Source organism: Heptranchias perlo, chromosome 7 (assembly GCF_035084215.1).
Source record: "Heptranchias perlo isolate sHepPer1 chromosome 7, sHepPer1.hap1, whole genome shotgun sequence".
Taxonomy (NCBI): Eukaryota; Metazoa; Chordata; class Chondrichthyes; order Hexanchiformes; family Hexanchidae; genus Heptranchias; species Heptranchias perlo.
Window position 1 is genome coordinate 11,690,036 of NC_090331.1, and position 22,835 is coordinate 11,712,870.

A 22,835-nucleotide genomic window follows, 5' to 3' on the forward strand; every position below is an offset into this window, starting at 1 on the left:
AGGGGTGGCCTGAGGTCTGGAGTCTGATGTTTACTGCAGCCACGTTGCAGGCGGTACGCGACACAGATTGCTTACCCAGCAAACTTATTGAGGTAATATGTCATGTGTCTGACTCAAGGGAATATTACACACGAGGGGGCCATTTTACAAAAAGGAGAGAGGAAGGTAGGAGCAAATTAATTGAAATAATACCAGGGCTTAAAGGGTTACATTAGGAGGATAGGTTGCATCACCCTGGCTTGTATTCCTTTGAGATTAGAAGGTTGATGGGTGATGTAATAGCGGTGTTTAAAATGATAGAGATTTGATGGAGCAGATAGCGAGAAACTACTTCCTCTGATGGGGATCCTGCACAAGGGGGCACAATCTTAAAATTAGAGCTAGACCATTCAGGAGTGAAATCAGGAAGCAATTCTTCACAGGAAGGACAGTGGAAATGTGGAACTCTTTTCCCCCCCCCCCCACCCCCCAAAAAAAAGGCTGTGGATGCTGGGGGTCAATTGAAAATTTCAAGACTGAAATTGATAGATTTTGTTGGGTAAGGGTATCAAGGGATATGGAGCCAAGGCGAGTAAATGGGGTCGAGGAACAGATCAGCCATGATCACATTGAAAGGCGGAACAGGCTGGAGGGGCTGTATGGCCTACTCCTGTTCCTATGCACACCTATGGAGGGAATATTTAAAAGTTAAAGGGCTAGAAGCCGATGTGATTGATCACCCAGTGCACTATACAGTGCTATAAGAACATTTTTTTTTACAAGTTGTTCAGCTAGCGCCGAGCTGTCTGGTCACACTACGCTGCAGCAGACTGTCGTGGTTTCCCGCAGCTGATCTCCACTCTGTGAATGCAAGTTCTTTCTATCTTTCAATGTACCAAGTTGACAGTTTGCAGTCAGTCTGCTCAGTTCAGCCAAAAACTACTTAAGAAACTCATCCTCCTCCTGTATTCTCTGGTGGAATTTGAAATGTTCAGTAATAACCAGAAGTTTTGGATTGAAATGTTTGTTCATCAGGTTGGACAGTTCAATAAACAACTTGATTGGGGGGGACGCTAAATTTCTCATTAAACCTTAAATTTAAGTCCCACGGAAATGTTTCTTAGCTGCATCTGTGATTTTTATTGCTGCAAAATATGATTGCATTGTTTGGACATACTTATCCTGGTCATAGCCTTCTGGAAAGTTTTCAGTTTTTTTCCATATGTTTCCATACTGGTTCTATTCTGTATTTGTACTTTTAGAATAAAAATCCTTGTATCCACTTGGTATCTTTTTAATGATTATTTTAGTGGGGAGACATCCAAAACAGTTTGCATTTCCCATATAAGTCCATGGGAAATGCTAACTGAGTAAAAATATGAAGCTTATTTTAGTACTAGCAGATCCCCAGTGGCACTGCTCATGGAGGAAAGTGAAAACAATTAGTATAAAAAAATTTATATGCTAAATATTATCCATACGAATGAGCACACAATATAGTTAAAATATTATGTTTGTGCACACTTCCTGTCTGTGCAGTTCCCATTATAAATTTCTATATCTACAATTATAGTGGGTTTTGCCTATGTAAGCTTGTTACAATAATTGTAGCATGTTTACATTACTGTGGAGAACATTTCTGGACTTTCTCTTCCAGCTCTGCTGCCATCTTGTTTTTTTTTTCTCAGTGATTTGTCTTCTCCTCAGGTAAGTTATTTTTAGCCTTGGTTTTAAACTACTAGATGCATGGTTTTAATGTACAGGCCTGGAATTTCCTCCATGGGTGCAACCCGGAAGTTAGGCCCGAGAATGTGCCCGTTCTGCTGATATCAAGTTATGCTCAAATTTCCCGCAAATCTAACTAGGATACACCCGAATGTAACATGAGCGGAAATCTGTGTAAAGAATCAGGGCCCAAGGAAGCGCTGAACTCACCCCATATATTTCTTCTTTAAGTCTGAAAATTTAACTTTCTACTCATTTAATCATTATTCATGCACATCAGGTGCGGCATGTTTCAGAACCTGCAATCGGGGAAGCTTTTCGATTTTTAACATGGCTTATACTGATGCCTTAAATATCCATTCAAAGAAAAAGAAAATACAGTGCAGGTCTCAATGAGGATAAATTTTAAAAAAGCTCAAAAAATTGCAATTAACCACGAGGAAAATGGATATTTGGGCGCAACTACACAGGGAATTCCAGGCCGCAGTGTTTTCATATTATCGAGATTAGTGTCTTATTTCTTCCCTGTATTGGTTATGTAGTAAAACTGCTGCCTATTGGTTTACTGCTGCTGGGAGAGGAGAAATTCAGTGGTGCTGAAGCTTTTAAAATGCTGCAGCTGATGAAAGGGGCACATGTTTTTTTGGCAAGGACTAGCAGAACAATGCAGCAATGAGTGAGGGAGCAGCAGCCTCAGTGGGTGGGGTCAGCAGCAGGAAGTGCTGCCAGATTTACTGATGCAGAAATAAGGTCCAGGGGAGAAGGTGTCCCTGGGACTGAGCAGGAATCTCCATAAAGGGTGGTCCAGAACTTATGGAGGGAGGTGGCATAGTTAGTGAGTGCTGCATGGTAGTTAGTGAGTGCTGCCTCACTAACTACCATGCAGCACAGAGAAAAGGATTAATGAGCTCACAAGGTTGGCTAAGGAAAGTGAAGGCACGTCCTATGTGAACGATAAGAGGCATGACACACCTCCTCACCTCTCATGCCCCCTTGGTCTCATTGCATGGGTGATAGGAAAAGTGACCTATTCACAAGGAATTTCTAGAAACAATAATGCATCATGTGTACCATCCACAGGATGCACTGCAGCAACTCGCCAAGGCTTCTTCGACAGCACCTCCCAAACCCGCGACCTCTACCACCTAGAAGGACAAGAGCAGCAGGCACATGGGAACAACACCACCTGCACGTTCCCCTCCAAGTCACACACCATCCCGACTTGGAAATATATCGCCGTTCCTTCATCGTCGCTGGGTCAAAATCCTGGAACTCCCTTCCTAACAGCACTGTGGGAGAACCGTCACCACACGGACTGCAGCGGTTCAAGAAGGCGGCTCACCACCACCTTCTCAAGGGCAATTAGGGATGGGCAATAAATGCCGGTCTCACCTGTGACGCCCACATCCCATGAACGAATAATAAAAAAATAACTCCAAACCACTGTGTAAATTCACATTTCCTGCCACAATGGGTCCCTCCGTACTGCAAAGTGTCAGCCTGGATTATGTGCTCAAGTCTCTGGAGTGGGACATGAACCCACAACCTTTTCACTGAGAGGCAAGAGTGCTACTCACCGAGCCACGGCTGACCCCTGCGAGTGCCATCTCCTCCACAGAGGGGGGAAGAAACAAACACCCTTGGCTGAGGAGCCTATGGACCAAAATTTCAGGGGCCCAGTATTCAAAGGAAGAATGGTGCAGAAGCAAAGTTCTCATGCAGGCAGTGGAGATGGTTTCTATACATGTGGTTGAGATGATAAAGTGCGAGGTGTCCATCGCTTGCATCTGCAACACTTCGCAGGTACATTTCGCTCAAGCTGTAGAATACCCTGGAGAGGGTGACGATCCAGGAGATTTCCTCAGCAACAAGGTGCCAGGAGGAGGTTCTAGGGCACTAGTGGCTTCTGGAATGGCAGCTAACATTGCTCCATGAGATGCCTTGATGGTCAACCTGAACACAACACTTTCACAGGGCTTCCAAGACGTGATTGGGACCAGTCTGTAAAGACACCAACCAGTAGTACCTGTGATCCTGTGCCCTGCACCAGTGGGCTGCAAGGAGGGGGTCACAGAAGTTGTTGTTCTGATGATAATGACAATGCACCTACTTCATTAAGGCTTCCTCCAATGCCAGCAGCTGAGGGGGCTTCAGATCATGACGACATTGGTAGGAGTGACCACCACACAGTCCTTGTAGAGGCGAAGTCCTGTCTTTGCACTGAGAACACCACCCAACGTGTTGTGTGGCACTAGCACCGTGCTCAATGGGATAGATTCAGAACAGATCTAGCAGCTCAAAATTGGGCATCTATGAGGCATTGTGGGCCATCAGCAGCAGCAGAATTGTATTCCAGCACAATCTGTAACCTCATGGCCCGGCATATTCCTCACTCTACCATTACCAACAAGCCAGGGGATCAACCCAGGTTCAATGAGGAATGTACCTAAAAATGAGGTGCCAACCTGGTGAAGCTACAACACAGGACTACATGCATACTAAACAGCAGAAGCAACATGCTAAATACAAAGCTAAGTGATTCCACAACCAACGGATCAGATCAAAACTCTGCAGTCCTGCCACATCCAGTCGTGAATGGTGGTGGACAGTTAAATAACTAACGGGAGAAGGAGGCTCTGGAAACATCCCCATCCTCAATGATGACGGAGTCCAGCACGTGAGTGCAAAAGACAAGGCAGAAGCGTTTGCAACCATCTTCAGCCAGAAGTGCCGAGTGGATGATCCATCTCGGCCTCCTCCCGATATCCTCACCATCACAAAAGTCAGTCTTCAGCCAATTCGATTCACTCCACGTGATATCATGAAACAGTTGAGTGCACTAGATACAGCAAAAGCTATGGGCCCCGACAACATCCCGGCTGTAGTGCTGAAGACCTGTGCTCCAGAACTAGCCGCACCTCTAGCCAAACTGTTCCAGTACAGCTACAACACTGGCATCTACCCGACAATGTGGAAAATTGCCCAGGTATGTCCTGTCCGCAAAAAGCAGGACAAATCCAATCCGGCCAATTACCGCCCTATCAGTCTACTCTCAATGGTCAGCAAAGTGATGGAAGGTGTCGTCGACAGTGCTATCAAGTGACACTTACTTACCAATAACCTGCTCACCGATGCTCAGTTTGGGTTCCGCCAGGATCACTCGGCTCCAGACCTCATTACAGCCTTGGTCCAAACATGGACAAAAGAGCTGAATTCCAAAGGTGAGGTTAGAGTGACTGCCCTTGACATCAAGGCAGCATTTGACCGAGTGTGGCACCAAGGAGCCCTAGTAAAATTGATTCATGGGAATCAGGGGAAAAATTCTCCAGTGGCTGGGGTCATACCTAGCACAAAGAAAGCACAGTGGTTGTTGGAGGCCAATCATCTCAGCCCCAGGACATTGCTGCTGGTGTTCCTCAGGGCAGTGTCCTAGGCCCAACTATCTTCAGCTGCTTCATCAATGACCTTCCCTCCGTCATAAGGTCAGAAATGGGGATGTTCGCTGATGATTGCACAATGTTCAGTTCCATTCGTAACCCCTCGGATAATGAAGCAGTCCGTGCCCGCATGCAGCAAGACCTGGACAACATCCAGGCTTGGGCTCATAAGTGGCAAGTAACATTCACGCCAGACAAGTGCCAGGCAATGACCATCTCCAACAAGAGAGAGTCTAACCACCTCCCCTTGACAATCAACAGCATTACCATCGCCGAATCCCCCACCATCAACATCCTGGGGGTCACCATTGACCAGAAACTTAACTGGACCAGCCACATAAATAATGTGGCAACAAGAGCAGGTCAGAGGCTGGGTATTCTGCGGTGAGTGACTCACCTCCTGACTCTCCAAAGCCTTTCCGCCATCAACAAGGCACAAGTCAGGAGTGTGATGGAATACTCTCCACTTGCCTGGATGAGTGCAGCTCCAACAACACTCAAGAAGCTCGACACCATCCAGGACAAAGCAGCCTGCTTGATTGGCACCCCATCCACCACCCTAAACATTCACTCCCTTCACTACCGGCGCACCGTGGCTGCAGTGTGTTCCATCCACAGGATGCACTGCAGCAACTTGCCAAGGCTTCTTCGACAGCACCTCCCAAACCCGCGACCTCTACCACCTAGAAGGACAAGGACAGCAGGCACATGGGAACAACACCACCTGCACATTCCCCTCCTAGTCACATACCATCCCGACTTGGAAATATATCGCCGTTCCTTCATCGTCACTGGGTCAAAATCCTGGAACTCCCTACCTAACTGCACTGTGGGAGAACCTTCACCAAATGGACTGCAGTGGTTCAAGAAGGCGGCTCACCACCACCTTCTCAAGGGCAATTAGGGATGGGCAATAAATACTGGCCTCGCCAGCGATGCCCACATCCCATGAACGAAAAAAAAATCTGGCACCCCTTGACAATGCAAGAGAATGGCAAGCAGAAACGGGTGCTCAATGACAGGAGCTTCACTGAGATAAGTCACCTCAGTCCTTGAAGAGTCCGGAGGAATCTTCCCAACCTCTCAAACTCTTATCATCAGGGAACACCTCATTGAAGTAGATTAGGAGCTGGAGTAAGTAAGGTAGCTCACATAAAGGGCGGACGTGGTGGCAAGAAATAATTGCAGTTAAATGTAAGAAATTATTGGTAGCTTTTATTGTGGAAAGTAAATATTGCTTGACTGCATAGACTTCAGAGTTCATTTCTGCAAATGTTTGCAACTTAATGGCCTTGGGATGATGAAATGTAATAATGCAGCTTCTGTATTATGAAAGCAAGGTACAAAAGCCTTTGGGAATTAAATAAAAACAGAAAATGCTGATATCACTCAGCAGGTCAGGCAGCAACTGTGGAGAGAGAAACAGAGTTTATGTTTCAGGTCGATGACCTTTCGTCAGAACAAGTTTTTGCTAAAGCTTCAGTCAGGAATTCAAAATTGGCCTTCCCAATGCAATATCTACCTCGGGGATACCACTGTGCTGTTCATGCATTACAACAGTGACTGCACTTCAAAAGCACTTCATTGGCTGCAAAGCGCTTTGGGATGGCGAGGTCGTGAAAGGCGCTATATAAATACAAGTCTTTCTTTCATACCATCACTCATAGTAGCTTGCAGTTGGGATGGAAATTACGTGGAAACCTAAGCTATGCCTACCTGCTTTCATTTATAGGTCAGTGGGATAAGCTCTGGGGTGGGCAGTACAGCAGACTTGTTGGCTTAAGGAAGATAATTTTGGTGGAACGTGTTTGGGACGGTATTGAAGCAGAGGGTGGTGTAAGGCAATAATTTTTGGGCATCATTGGGGCGTTAAGGTCATTTTACAAGCTTTAACCCCCAACAATCCAAAAATGAGCGGTGATAACAATGTGCTACCCTTGAGGTTTTATGGTTTTGCTACGCTGAAGGTGCTTGATAAATGCAAGTTGTTGTTGTACATAGCCAATTGGTCTCGAAAGACTGGAAGCTTATGCACCCCTGCGTAGATGCATATGTTGGAAAATTGACAGAGATTGTTTGCTACGATTAGTTAACAATTCCATTATCGTTGCATCTTGGGACTCACCAGGATGGTGGAAGGGGAACTGGATGGACTTTGGTCTTTCTCCATCCAGCAATTCCTACCTTCCTCAAATGCAGCTGCATTTTGGTTCAAACATGACTTTTAAAAAAAAAATATAAGAACAACTCCTTCTGTTTAAGTGGGTTTTCACTCTTACTCCTCACAAATGTCACTCATCATCCCACCACTGCCTCCCAGGCTCTCCACCCTCCAGGTGAGCAAATAGCGCGCATGCGCAAGACCCGCGCTTTTCGCCCTGCTCGTTACGTCATGGCACAAGTACGGGCATGCGCAGACCGAGCTGCGCCTCTGACAGAAAGGCGCATGCGCGCGTTGACTTACGGCGACGCGCCGTCTACCCGGCCGGCGAGAAGGGATTTGAAATTCGGACACGAGAGGCGGAAGGAAGGGTGGTGAATATGAGCCAAGGTTAGCCCCCCCGCCCCCGCCCCCGCCCCCGCCCCGGCTGTGACTGGCCGGATATTCGTATAGGAATGAAAAAGTGTTGTACGGGGGCGGCGGCCGTGGGCCGTGTTGGTGGTTACCGGGCACTGGTGCGCTGCTGATCTCCGTCCCCCGAGTGCAGGGGCCTTCTGCCCGGAGTGCGTTGTGTAGGTTCAGTGCCTGAGAGTGTATTGGAGCTGCTGCCACTCACACTCCTTCACACTCACTCACACACTCACACTCTCTTTCTTTCACACTCACTCTCACTTTCTTTCTTTCACACTCACTCACTTTCTTTCACACTCACTTTCTTTCACACTCACTCACTCACTTTCACACTCACTCACTCACTTTCACACTCACTCACTCACTTTCACACTCTCTCATACTCACTCACTCTCTCATACTCACTCACTCTCTTGTACTCTTTCCAGGACTAACAGAATTGTTCAGCTTCAACCTCAAGTGAGATTATTAGGCAGCTGATCCAACCCTGAACTTCTCATTTGCAAGACATTGGGGGAAGATTTCTACCGCTTGCTATTTATAGCAACATCTTTAAATGCTTTCTTTATGATTTTTTTTTGCATGAATAGGAATAGATAGGGGCATGGATGCTGAGTCCTTTGGGGAGAGATTAGGATGGGTGACCGAATGCTTGGTTGAAAAGATGGTGAGCTCCGGAGGGTGTATGAGGGAGTTCTAAACGGTGGGGCTGAGGTGGCTGAAGACTGGCACCATTGGTGAATGACGGGGACTGGATGCACAGCTCGATTGCTAAATTTAAATCTGAGATAGATAGCTTTTTGACAATCAAAGGTATTAAGGGATATGGGCCAAAGGCGGGGATATGGAGTTAGATCACAGATCAGCCATGATCTTATCAAATGGCGGAGCAGGCACGAGGGGCTGAATGGCCTACTCCTGTTCCTATGTTCCAATGTTTTACAGATGGTCAGAGTTGCAGAACCAAAGTCACGGGATGGGATCTAAAGCTGGAGGAGTTTTCAGAAGTATTTGTGGGAGGAGGGAATGAAGCTGTAGAGGAATTTGAAACTTCATGCATCAGGGGCTAGTAGCCAGTGTAGGCCAGCGAAGGCAAAGGAAGTCTGCTCTTTGACTCCTTCAGTGTATCTTACCTATTCTTCCTTCCAAAATATGTCACCTCACATTTCTCTTAATTAAATTTCATCTCACGTCCTGCTGAAATCACTTACGTTTTTGTGTCGTCAACAAATTTTGATATTGTGCCCCATAAGAGTCTACATCACTTTTATATATTGAGAAGAACAATGGTCCCAACACTGGCTCTTGGGGACATTTGTCTTTATATCCTACTAGTCCAAAAATCATCCATTAACCGCTAACATAAAAGCAGAAAGCGCTGGAAAAGTGCTGTAGGTCAGTCAGCATTTGCGGTGAGAAGAGATGAGTTAGATTTTTTGGTGTAGACCCTTTATCAGAATTGTTCTGACGAAGCGGCGACACCTGAAATGTTAACTTGTCTGTTCGTGCCACAGATGCTGACCAGCCTGTCTATTGCCAGCATTTTCTATTTCTGTATCAGATTTTGAGCTTTTGTTTATATCCATTAGTTACAACTGTTTTCTGCCCTTTAGCCAATCTCCTATCCATATTCTCTTTGATATACTGCAAGACAACCTTGTCAACAAGTCTCCTTTGTGGCACCTTATTGTTACTCTCTTACTTTTTCAAAAAACTATTAAACTGATAGGATAGCTTGCCATTTACAAATCTGTGCTGGCAGAATCTTAATTAACCTATGCCATTCTAAGTGAGTATTAATTGTATCTTCGTGTTATGGTCTCAAGAAACTTTACTCACAGCTAGTTTTAGACTGCCTGTTGTACAATTACCTGGTTTATCCCTTTCTTCCTTCTGGAGCAGAGATGTTACATTGGCAACTGTCCAGTCCTGATTGGTAACTTTGATTAGGGTAGCCTTGGTAGTCTTGGTAGTCTTGTTGAAGTTGTACAGGGCATTGGTGAGGCCACACTTGGAGTACTGTGTACAGTTCTGGTCACCCTATTATAGAAAGGATATTATTAAACTAGAAAGAGTGCAGAAAAGATTTACTAGGATGCTACCGGGACTTGATGGTTTGACTTACAGGGAGAGGTTAGACAGACTGGGACTTTATTCCCTGGAGAGTAGGAGGTTAAGGGGTGATCTTATAGAAGTCTATAAAATAATGAGGGGCATAGATAAGGTCGATAGTCAAAATCTTTTCCCAAAGGTAGGGGAGTCTATAACGAGGGGGCACAGATTTAAGGTGAGAGGGGAGAGATACAAAAGGATCCAGAGGGGCAATTTTTTCACTCAAAGGGTGGTGAGTGTCTGGAACGAGCTGCCAGAGGCAGTAGTAGAGGCGGGTACAATTTTGTCTTTTAAAAAGCATTTGGACAGTTACATGGGGAAGATGGGTATCGAGGGATATGGGCCAAGTGCAGGCAATTGGGACTAGCTTAGTGGTATAAACTGGGCGACATGGACATGTTGGGCCGAAGGGCCTGTTTCCATGTTGTAACTTCTATGATTCTATGATTCTATGGTACTGTAGGCAGGGGAGAAAGTGAACTGAAGGGATTCATACAAGGAGTAGTGGGAGAGGTGAACACTTGGTGGCAACAATGAAGACCTCAGAGAGGAAGGGTAGAGCGGGGCAGTAGTTGGAGAGGACAAAAGAGTGAAGGATGACCCTTTTGAGGAAGGGATCATGATGCAACTTGGAATGGATGGGGGAACTGAACTTAGAGAGGGAGCCATTGATGATGCTTGCGACCATAGGATCAAAGAAAGGTGGTTTTGCGGTCAAGAGTTGGATTGAGGAGGATTGGTGCCAAAGATGCAAGATGTCGGTGTTATGGAGGAATTGTAGCAAAGGAAATGAAGGTTGGGGAGGCTGATGAAGATGAGCTTGGACCGCAAAGAAAATCAACGAGTTCCTCAGTTGCCATTGAAGGAAGCGGAGGATGTGGTTAGTTGTCAGAAAGATACTTCTTAGCCTCCAGGATAATCCTGGAGTAATTGGATGATTTGATCCCTCCTCCCTTCCTTCTGCTTCCTACCCTACCCCACCTCAATCCAATTATCCCCCTCGACTTTAACCCTGCTTGAACTGAGTACTGCACTTGGTCTTGACTCCAGTTTGCAACACCATGGGAGAACAAGTAGTATATACTTCTAAGTCATAGGATTAATAGGAACAGGAGTAGGCCATTCAGCCCCTCAAACCTTTTTCGTCATTCTATTAGATCTGTACCTCAAAAGTGTTCGAATCTTTAGTAGTAGCATCCTTTTGATGAGCACACAGAGGGGGGGGGGAAATAAATTGCCGGATAGTTTAAATGGACAGCAAATCATTGATGGTTGTTGCTCAAAGCCTGAGTTCTTGTTTTTGTGATTTTAGATACACCTTGCATTGAGTCAGTCTGGTGGTGGTTTGCACCGACTAAAGTTTACAGCACGAGGTTAGAAAAAGCTTGGTGATCCTGGTAATCACGTGAGAGAGAAACACGCTAACATTTTGCGAGGGGACGTTTTCAGTAAGGGCACTTCTTCTTTTGATAAATTATGATGATCCGATTAAATGCGGTACAGTAATCTGTCATTTTTATGTATTTTCCTTTTGTTAGATACTAAGCCGTTTAACCCTGGGGAGGTCAGGGCTATCGTGGCATCATTGCAGCAGCCTGCAGTGTTTCTTAACATGGTTTCTGATTGGCCAGCACTGAAGTGGGATGTGGCGTATCTTTCACATCTCATTAATGGAAAACCATTAAAGTTCAGGATTGGTGAGAGGATGATGAATAAAGGTAAGGGATTGCAGCTGAACTGTCTCATTTACTGATCACACTTTGGCTTTTTTATATAACAAAGTAACTGAGTTAGACAAATTTTTGATCAGCAAGGGAGTCAATGGATATGGGGAAAAGACGGGAAAGTGGAGTTGAGGTAAAAATCAGATCAGCCATGATCTCATTGAATGGCAGAGCAGGCTTGAGGGGCCGAATGGCCTACTCCTGCTCCTATCTCTTATGGTCTTAAGTAACATAAAGGCGTGTAATTAAAGTTACACGCTTATCTCACACTTTTTAAAGTCAAAATTTGCATTTAACACAATTTACTAATGCTTTATTACAGAGAAATACCACAGTTTTACGGTGCATTGAAGCACCAATGTGTGGTGTCACACATATACAGGTGATATGTGGGTTCATGGCTATTGTCTCCCCGACTGCTGAATTCACTTCTATCCTACAACCTTTTTTGTCACTTTTATTGGTATGGACATTGCTCCTCAGAACTTTTCTCTTATTTCTTATAAGCAGCACACCATCCTTCATGTTCTTCCACCTCTGCACATCCCCACTGTGTTGAAATCAAGGCTCCTACTCTTAATTCATTATTTTCCAGGATCTCAAAACTATGGAACTCCTTTCCTCCCTCAGTCTTCCTTCGTTGCACAATCATGGCTTATAAAACCCACACTTGGCACTGCTTCCCATTTGCTACTTTTCAATTTAACTCGCGTTCTCTTCTACTCTTTTCAACCTTGCAGTGCCCTGCACTCTGGTCTTTGGTTTCTCACTGTTCCACATCTCAGACATGTGGTGAGAGGGGAGAAGTGATGGAGATTCTTCAATGAGCTGTGCTAACGCATGTTTAGTGGCTAGTTCGTTGTGACAGTGGCTCCTGTTTTGGCAACAGTTGATGCATGTCTTCACAAGCCCAATGAAGTAGGTGAGAAAAATAACTAAGGGTGAGGTAGGAGCGAGATTTTCATATCTTTACCAAAAAAACCCTTTTATTTTGGTTTTACTTAAATTGACATTGACTGCTGTTGTCAGATTTGGAGTTGGCTTCAAAAATTGGTTCAAAAACTGTTGTTTTTCAGATTGGAGGGTGTTCCCCAAGGGTCAGTATTAGGACCACTGTTCTTTTTGATATATATTAATGACTTGGACTTGGGTATAATTTCAAAGTTTGCAGATGATACGAAACTCGGAAATGTAGTAAACAATGTGGAGGATAGTAACAGACTTCAGGAGGACATAGACGGACTGGTGAAATGGGCAGACACATGACAGATGAAATTTAACGCAGAGAAGTGTGATGTGATACATTTTAGTAGGAAGAATGAATTTTAAAGGGGGTGCAGGAGCACAGAGACCTGGGGGGTGTATGTACACAAATCTTTGAAGTTGGCGGGACCATTTGAGAAGGAAATGGAATCTTGGGCTTTATTAATAGAGGCGTAGAGAACAAAAGCAAGGGAGTTATGCTAAACCTTTATAAAACACTGATTAGGCCTCAGCTGGAGTATTGTGTGGTGCCCAGAATTGAACACTTTAGGAAGGATGTCAAGGCCTTAGAGAGGGTGCAGAAAAGATTTACTAGAATGGTGCCAGGGGTGAGGGACTTCAGTTATGTGGAGAGACATAAGAAATAGGAGCAGGAATAGGCCATACGGCCCCTCGAGCCTGCTCCGCCATTCATTAAGATCATGGCTGATCTTCAACCTCAACTCCACTTTCCTGCCCGATCCCTATGTCCCATGATTCCCGTAGATTCCAAAAATCTATCGATCTCAGCCTTGAATATATTCAACGACTGAGCATCCACAGCCCTCTGGGGTAGAGAATTCCAATGACTCACATCCCTCAAGACTGGAGAAGCTGGGGTTTCTCTCCTTAAAGCAGAGAAGGTTAAGGGGAGATTTGATAGAGGTGTTCAAAATCATGAACGGTTTTGACAGAGTAAATAAGGAGAAACTGTTTCCAGTGGCAGAAGGGTTGGTAACCAGAGGATACAGATTTAAGGTGATCAGCAAAAGAGCCAGAGGTGACATGAGGAAGCATTTTTTTTACGCAGTGAGTTGCAATGATCTAGAATGCATTGTCTGAAAGGTGGTGGAAGCAGATTCAATGTTAACTTTCAAAAGGGAAGTGGATCAGTACTTGAAGGAAAAAATTTACAGGGCTGTGGGGAAAGAGCAGGGGAATGGGACGAATTGGATAGCTCTTTCAAAGAGCCAGCACAGGCATGATGGGCTGAATGGCCTTCTCCTGTGCTGTACCTTACTATGATACTGTGATTGGTACTTGCCGTATTGTTTTGTGTAGATCTAAAATTGATTGGTCACCTTGAAAATGGGAAGGAAAAATGCCTTTTCTGAATTTTAATTGACTTCATAATTCGATTTAATGTTGTAAGGTTTTTTTCTACAATTGGTGCACCTGAAGCCATTTCCACCCACTCCTATGAAAATTAACTTACTGTCCCAGTAATTTTAAAATACTTCATTATGTGTTTCCACCAGATTGAAATGCTGTTTATATTACCACAGCATACTGTTCATATATATATAGATATACCTATATCTTGTGTGCTTTCATGTTTGTAATATTACCATATCTCCGTTCGTCTCAACGGTGATTATTTTCTATTCGTTCATGGATGTGGGCGTTGCTGGCAATTTATTGCCCATCCCTAATTGCCCTTGAGAAAGTGGTGGTGAGCCGCCTTCTTGAACCGCTGCAGTCCGTGTGGTGAAGGTTCTCCCACAGTGCTGTTAGGTAGGGAGTTCCAGGATTTTGACCCAGTGATGATGAAGGAACAGCGATATATTTCAAAGTCGGGATGGTGTGTGACTTGGAGGGGAACTTGCAGGTGGTGGTGTTGCCATGTGCCTGCTGCCCTTGTCCTTCCAGGTGGTAGAGGTCGCGGGTTTGGGAGCTGCTGTTGAAGAAGCCTTGGCGAGTTGCTGCAGTGCATCCTGTGGATGGTACACACTGCAGCCATGGTGCACCGGTAGTAAAGGGAGTGAATGTTTAGGGTGGTGGATGGGGTGCTTTGTAAATTCATTTTGAAGCCTAGTCTCTCCACTATCTCTCATTTGTCACACTGCTTGTCCGATGAGCAAACATTTCCTCCAGCAAACTATTGGAAAGACCAAAGCCATTGTCTTTGGTCCCTGCTGCAAACTCCGTTCCCTAGCCACCAACTCCATCCTTCTCCATGGTCACTGTCTGAGGCTGGACCAGACCGTTTGCAACCTTGGCGTCCTGTTTAACCCTGAGATGAGCTTCTGACCACATACCCGCTCCGTCACCAAGATCGCCTAATTCCACCTCAATACCATCACCCATCTCCACCCCTGCCTCAGCTCATCTGCTGCTGCAACCCTCATCTATGCCTTTGTTACCTCAAGACACAACTATTCCAATGCTCTCCTGGCTGCCTCCCACCTTCCACCTATCCAAAACCCTGCTGCTTGTATCCTAACTCGCACCAAGTCTTGTTCAACCATCGCCTCTGTGCTCGCTGACCAACATTAGCTCCCGGCCCAGGAACGTCTTGATTTTAAAATGCTCACCCTTGTTTTCAAATCCGTTGATGGCTTTGTCGCTTCCTATCTCTGTAACCTCCTCCAGCCCTACAACCCTCTGAGATCTCAGCGCTCCTCCAATTCTTGCCTCTTGCGCATCCCCGATTTTAATCGCTCCACCATTGGCGGCCATGCCTTCAGCTGCCTAGGCCCTAAGTGCTGTAAGTCCTTCCCTTAACCTCTCCGTCTCTCTACCTCTCTATGCTTTAAGACGCTCCTTAAAACCTAACTTTTTGACCAGCTTTTGGTCACCTCTCCTAATATCTCCTTATGTGGCTTGGTGTCAAATCCTGTTTGATAACGTTCCTGTAAAGTGCCTTGGGACGTTCTACTACGTTAAAGGCGCTATATAAATGCAAGTTGTTGTTGTAGTCTCCCATTCTTTCCACAATTGCATTTCTGAGACTATTCATGGTCTTATTGCCACGTGAAATATTAGTAAAACTAATTGAAGTTAAGCTGCTTATTGTGTCTCGACTCAACAGCTGTAGTAGTGGTACTTGTAGTCAGAGGGCTTCCGGTTTTAAGTCCCAGCTTCAGACTGCACCTTTTGCCGATTCTATGAAATTAACAAGCCTAAAGCATGACTTAAGACCACAGAATATGTGAAATAGACTTCCATCCAAAGAAGCTGATACTGTGTTGATAACAACCTTTAATGAATAGCTGGTGGAACACCCAATTAAGAATGGGATTGAGAGTTATAAGGATAAGTACAGCTAGAGATAATTAAATGCTGTGTAAAATTCATTTGTGTGTAACATAAACGCTATTTTATCTGTGCTTTTCGGTATGGAAGTTTTATTCCATCTTTTCCTCCCCAACCCCCTCCAACCTCTGTAACTTCCTCCAGTCCTACCACCCTCCGAGATCTCTCCACTATTGTCGGCCGTACCTTCAGCTGCCCTAGATCTTAAGCTCTGGAATTCCCTCCCTAAACCTCTCTGCCTTTCTACCTCTCCTCCTTTAAGACACTGCTTAAAACCTACCTCTGACCAAGCCTGTCCTAATACTCCCTTATGCAGTTCGGTGTCAAATTTTGTTTGATGATGCTCCTGTGAAGCGCCTTGGGACGTTTCACTGCATTAAAGGCGGTATATAAATGCATGTTGTTGTTGTGCCGGTGTTGGAGAGCTAGATCTTGGGATGGAGCAGGCTGGGAAGAATCAATCAGTTATAGGGACTGTACGAGAACCCAACCTGGCAAGTTCCACCTGCCCGACAGCTGCAAACTGGCTTCGGGACCTTGTGGGTCTTATCTGCGTAAAACAGATAGATTTTTGCTCACTAGAGCAGAGAGGGAGAGAAAATAAGTATTTTAGAAGCACAATAGCCATTTAAAAACAAAATGTTGCAACTGAGATTATGGTATATTGGAGAGCGTGCTAATGAAGATTTAGTGTAATGTGTTTTGGCTTCCCCAGTGCTCAGGCAAAGTTGCTAAATTGCGCATAAATGTAACCTGAGATCATTCATGCTTCATATTGGATTGGGAGTGTTGGAGGGGGGTGGGGTGGTGGAGTTGTAACTGGGCCATTTAGGATTGATTCTTATATAAGTACACTTTCTGACAGAGGTGCTCTTCCCCATCTCAGGCCAGATCGGAAGAAGAATCAACCGTGTAATTGTCCAAAAGGAGGACAAGAAAAGTAGAAGGAGAAATGTGAATACAGATTATGTTGCTTCACTCCCTAGATATTAAGACCCCAATTTCCCCAAGAGTTTCACTGGAAAAAGACAATAACTACCAGGATTGTGGCCTGTGGATTTTCAGGGCCTATTTTCCCATTTACTCAACTACCGTGTATAATAAGTAATGCTCAATGGGAATAATAACATAGTGACAAATTCCTTAAAACAGCTAAGATTGTTGATGGTTTGGCATTCTGTTATTGCACTTCTTCTTAGATGTACATTTGAGCCCAGGCCAGACTTGATGACATGACCATCTCCTCTTGCTGATGGCGGTGCGGGCTGCATATTGAATGTATTGAAGTTACTCAAAGCAGTCGTTTAAGCACAAAGTTGCCCAAAGCTTGCTGCAAATTTGGCACTAATTTAGGTATCTCCAATAGAGGGGCTGCAGAAATGGTTATATTTTAAGTAGAAAGATGCATGTTAGAAAAATCACACCGGTGCAGTAGGAAGTGCACTTTGAGGTTTCAATTAAGGCACATTGTTAGGGCAGAAGACAGGGGGAGTTTAACTCTGCTTCTAATTGATCTAGGAGTGCTAACTGCTGATGTGGGGTGCCAAAAGTGAAAATGTTCCATTCCTTAGAGCTAACTATAAAAAAAAGACTTGCATTTATATAGTGCTTTTCACAACCTCAGGACGTCCCAAAGTTAGGAACATAGGAACAGGAGTGGGCCATTTAGCCCCTCCAGCCTGTTCCGCCATTCAATGCTATCATGGCTGATCTGTGACCTAACTCCATATTCCCGCCTTAGCTCCATACCTCTTAATATCTTTGGTTAACAAAAATCTATTATTTTCCGACTTAAAATTAACAATTGAGCTAGCATCAACTGCCATTTGCAGAAGAGAGTTCCAAATTTCTACCACCCTTTGCGTGTAGAAGTGTTTCCTAACTTCACTCCCGAAAGTCCTGGCTCTAATTTTCAGACTATGTCCCCTAGTCCTAGACTCCCCAGCCAGCGGAAATAGTTTCTCTCTATTTATCCTATCAGTTCCCCTTAATATCTTGAAAACTTCGATCAAATCACCCCTTAATCTTCTAAATTCCAGGGAATACAACCCTAGTTTGTGTAATCTCTCTTGTGATTTAACCCTTGGAGTCCAGATATTATTCTAGTAAATCTACGCTGCACTACCTCCAAAGCAAATATATCCTTCCTAAGGTGCGGTGCCTAGAACTGAACACAGTACTCCAGGTATGGTCTAACTAGGGCTTTGTATAGTTGTAGCATAACTTCTACCCCCTTGTATTCTAGACCTCTGGATATAAAGGCCAGCATCCCATTAGCCTTTTTGATTATTTTCTGTACCTGTCTGTGCCATTTTAATGATCTATGTACATGGACCCCTAAGTCTCTTCGGACCTCCACTGTTTCGAGCTTTTCACCATTTAGAAAGTACTCTGATCTATCCTTTTTAGGTCCAAAGTGGATGACCTCACACTTGACTACATTGAAATCCATTTGCCACAGTTTTGCCCATTCACTTAATCTATTAATATCGCTCTGTAATTTGATCCTTCCATCTACACTGCTTACAATGCTGCCTATCTTTGTGTCATCGGCAAACTTGGATATGTGGCTGTCTATCCCGTCATCTAAGTCGTTGATAAATACAGTGAATAGTTGAGGCCCCAATGCAGATCCCTGTGGGACATCGCTAGTCACATCCTGCCAATTTAAGTGCCCGCCCATTATTCCTACTTTCTGTCTCCTGCCACTCAGCCAGTTTCTTAACCAGATCAATAATTTGCCCACAATTCCATGAGCTTTAACTTTAGCTAATAGTCTCTTATGAGACACTTTATCGAATGCCTTCTGGCAGTCCATATAAACAACATCCATAGACATTCCCCTGTCCACTACTTTAGTCATCTCTTCAAAAAAATTCAATCAGGTTCGTCAGGCATGACCTACCCTTTACAAATCCATACTGGCTCTCTCTGATCAGCTGAAAATTTTCAAGGCATTCAGTCACTATCCTTAATTATAGACTCTAGTAATTTCCCGACAACAGATGTTAGGCTAACTGGTCTACTACTCCCTAGTTACCCCCTCTCACCTTTCTTAAATAGCAGAGTGACATGCAGTTTTCCAATCTAAAGAAACGGTTCGTGAATCGAGAGAACTTTGGAAGATTATAGTTCAGGCATCTGTGTAATGTTCTCACCTACTTCCTTTAAAACCCTGGGATGGAAACTATCTTGTCCTGGGGATTTGTCACTGTTTAGTTTCTTCATTACTGTTAATTTGCTAATGTTAATTATGGTGAGTCCCTGTCCCTGATTCAAGATTAGTTTCCTTGGAGTGTTCGGCATGCTTATCCTCTTCCTTTACTGTAAATACTGACGCAAAGTAATTATTTAACATGTCCGCCATTTCCTTATTTTCATTTACAGTATCACCATTGTCAGTTTTTAAGGGGCCCACATTGCTCTTGACACCCTTTTTCCTAATATAATTGTAAAAACTCTTTGTGTTGATTTTGATAAACCTTGCAAGTTTCTTTTCATACTCCCTTTTTGTAGCTCTTACTATCTGTTTTGTTAAATACTTTTGAAATGTAGTCATTGTTGTAATGTAGGAAATGTGGCAGCCAATTTGCACTCAGCAAGGTCCCACGAGCAGCAATGTGATATTGACCATATTTTGGTGGTGTTGGGTGAGGGATAAATATTGTCCAGGACACTGGGGAGAACTCCCCTGCTCTTCTTTGAAATAGTGACATGGGATCGTTTACATCCACCTGAGGGGGCAGACAGGACCTCGGTTTAATCTCTCATCCGAAAGACGGCACCTCCAACAGTGCAGCGCTCTCTCAGCACTGCACTGGACTGTCAGCCTATATTTTGTGCTCCAGCCTCTAGAGTGGGATTTGAATCTACAACCTTCTGATTCAGAGGCGCGAGTGCCAAATTTACCATGCTACCATTGAGCCACAGCTGACACTGTATCTTCGTACTAATGAGCTCAAGTGTTCGTTTTCTCTTTGTCCCTTGTTTTTTTCCCCTCTCCTCCCCTTCTCAGATCGTTCTAATCCATCAGCAGTTTTGTCAGTTATGATTAGTAAATCATCAGCTGGGCTACTGCATGGGTTTTTCCCCATCAAAAAAGTTCCTAATCGATAACAAGGAACAGTTGCTCAAAATCTGAAATAAAAACTGAAAATATTGGAAATGCATAACAGGTTTTTCAGCATCTGTTAGGTTAATGTTTTGGGTATGGGCCCTGCATCAGAACTGGAAATTGCAAAGGTAAGAGAAACTGGGATTGTTCTCCATAGAGCAGCGAAGGTTAAGGGGAGATTTAATAGATGTGTTCAATGTTATGAGGGGTTTTGATAAGAGTAAATAAGGAGAAACTATTTCCACTGGCGGGAGGATCGGTAACCAGAGGACATAGATTTAAGGTAATTGGCAAAAGAACCAGAAGGGAGATGAGGAGAATTGTTTTTACACAGTTGTTCTTATGATCTGGAATGCACTGCCTGAAAGGGTGGTGGAAGCAGATTCAATGGTTCCTTTCAAAAGGAAATTGGATGTATGGTTGAAGGGGAAAGAATTGCATGGCTATGGGGACAGAGTGGGCGAGTGGAACTAATTGGATAGCTCGTTCAAAGACCTGGCACAGGCAGGATGGAGTGATGTCATAGACAACAGGAAAATAGAAACTGGGTGCAGGTGGAATTGGAAAAATCCAATGTTGCAAATTGGTCATAGATGCATGAGCGGGCAAATACAGCTTGGTGGGATCAGCTATGTTGATAGCATTTATGAGCAACTGTGTCAGAGATTCAGAGATATTTTGTAACTAGTACAATGTTGTTATTATCTTAAATTCCTTAGAGGAGAAGAAAATTCCAGTGATAGCACTTTTCGTAGTGGAGTAATTCCTTCTCCATCTCATATGCTTCTCTTGTTAATTTTGTGTGTTTTTGCCCTTGTGGAGACAGACGTTTTGTGTCTGTACTTCCTTCCAGAGCATTTCTGGTCAGGCAGGTTAAAAGGGGGCAGTCTGTGTGTATCCCTCAGCAGCTCCGTTGACTTTAATGGGAGCCAGTACTTTTGCTTTGAGGAAGATGAGAACCAAATACGGAGCCACGAGAATACAGTACTGCTGTGTGGGCAAAGGATTGAGTTACATTCCAACTTTGGCAAGACTGTAAAACAAAGCAGCTTTTATTCTTTTATCTCCACTGAATCACTGGTTCGGTTTTTCTGCTTTCCTTTTGGGTCTAATCATTTGTGGATTGTTGTAGCTCTTTCCTGTCTCACTGACTGGCCATGTTATTTCACCTGCTGTGTAGATTACTCCTTTTTTTTAAGGATTAACGTTCTTCTGATTAAAGTTCAAGCGACTATTTTTGGCAACAAGAAAGTAAGTACAAAATCTCCTCAACAAAGAACAAGCAAATTTTTAAAATCATTTTGTATGAAACTTGTATAATGATAGTCAATGCTCAACGAGGAAAGAGAATGTAGTGACGCTACTTTTGTTCAAAGCTCTCCATTTTTATAGAAGGAAATCACTAGACATTTCTTAGACTTTTTTTTCTGAATATCAATTTTAGCGCTGACCTGGAGATCATCCATTCCTGCTTGGGCTCTCTGGTCATATCAGTTACAGGGGGCGTCTGAGAATGGCTGCTTTGCCAGTGGGGGGAGGGGGAGGAGGAGGAGGTGGAGGTGGTGGTGGTGGGTGGGGGAGATTGTGTTGACGGCTTCACACCAGCTTATGCCCTGGAGTCATCAGGGGCCGGCTGGGAATACCTTAGTGGGGCTTTGTAGCATCCTTCAAGGCAAGGTGGAGTTGCAACCTCCCACTGTTTGCACCTCGGCTGGTCTGCAGTGCAGTTATCTGTAATTGCTGTTGTCAGAGTGGCCGAGCAGGGAGGGAGACGCCACTCAAGATCTACAGGTCAGTGCTAAAATTGATTTTTTTCTCTTTTTATTAAAAAAAAAGTTGAAATATCTGGCAATAGTATCATTTTCTTCTACAACACTGGAGAGTAGTTTGAGCAAAAAGTACACATCCCTTACACTTCTTCCTTTTTCAGAAAATGGAAACTTGTAGCCCCTTTTTGCTCTTGAAGTTTTCCCAGATGCTCACCTTCTGTTCCCAAGGGAGATGAGCTGGAGACTGGCTTCCAGCCCTTTACATTACTGTACGGCTGGCTGCTTGGAGTCGTGCAGGAGTGGCTTCGGACTCCATTTGACGTCTTTCCACAATGGCTGAGCTGAGATTGGAAATCTCACTCCGTGGGAAATTACGGGTGGAGAACCCACACCCTATCGTTTGTTGGAGCCCCACTGAGGATGTGGATGTCAAAATAACATTCACCTCCAGAGTTTTCTTCTCCTTTAATCAAAACACAATTTAAATTACTTTTTAAAATAAAACTACAGCCACGTGAACTTGCTTTACTATGTTTTTGAGGAACGTGGGTGATCAGCTATAGTCCCGCAGTGCAGACTGCACCAAATTAGAAAGGAGTAGAAGAGAAGATGAGGTAAATCGAGGAGTAGTGATTAGGGAATGTCAGTTTTGGTTTTAAAAGCCTAAGGATTTTCGGAGAAAGGATGGATTTGAGGGGAGGTAAAGTGTTGTGAAATTTACTAGCAACATACTATGCATAACAGCCGAAATGAACTTTTCAACTTCTTCGTGCAGCTATGCAAACACTGGGGCTTTGTCCAAATCATAAATTTGTGACTTAGTTGCTGCATCAGAAAAAGGATATGCACCCTTCTGCAGAGAAGGGAAGTCGAGCTTTTCCTGCATCTCATCTCCACTTTAAAATTACATTTCTCTCACAATATTGGGCCTTGCTCCCTGTTTGGTCATCAAGTCAGTTTGTCCATATTCTTCCCTCTGCTCAAAATACTCCATTGTTGAAAGAAAGATAGACTCGGGCCTTTCACGACTTCAGGACGTCCCAAAGCGCTTTACAGCAAATGAAGGCCTCGGTTTAACGTCTCATCTGAAAGACGGCACCTTCGACAGTGCAGCACTCCCTCAGT

General features: G+C 44.2%; 1 protein-coding gene across 1 annotated transcript in view; it reads left to right on the forward strand.

The window, feature by feature from the left end:
* Positions 1–7,609: 7,609 nt before the first annotated feature.
* hspbap1 (hspb associated protein 1) overlaps positions 7,610–22,835 on the forward strand; it is a 77,738-nt gene continuing 62,512 nt past the window's right edge. The window contains exons 1-2 of the mRNA XM_067987083.1: positions 7,610–7,692; positions 11,364–11,543. Of these exons, the coding sequence (XP_067843184.1) occupies positions 7,683–7,692; positions 11,364–11,543 (190 nt within the window). The 5' untranslated portion in view covers positions 7,610–7,682. The remainder of the gene's footprint in view (positions 7,693–11,363; positions 11,544–22,835) is intronic.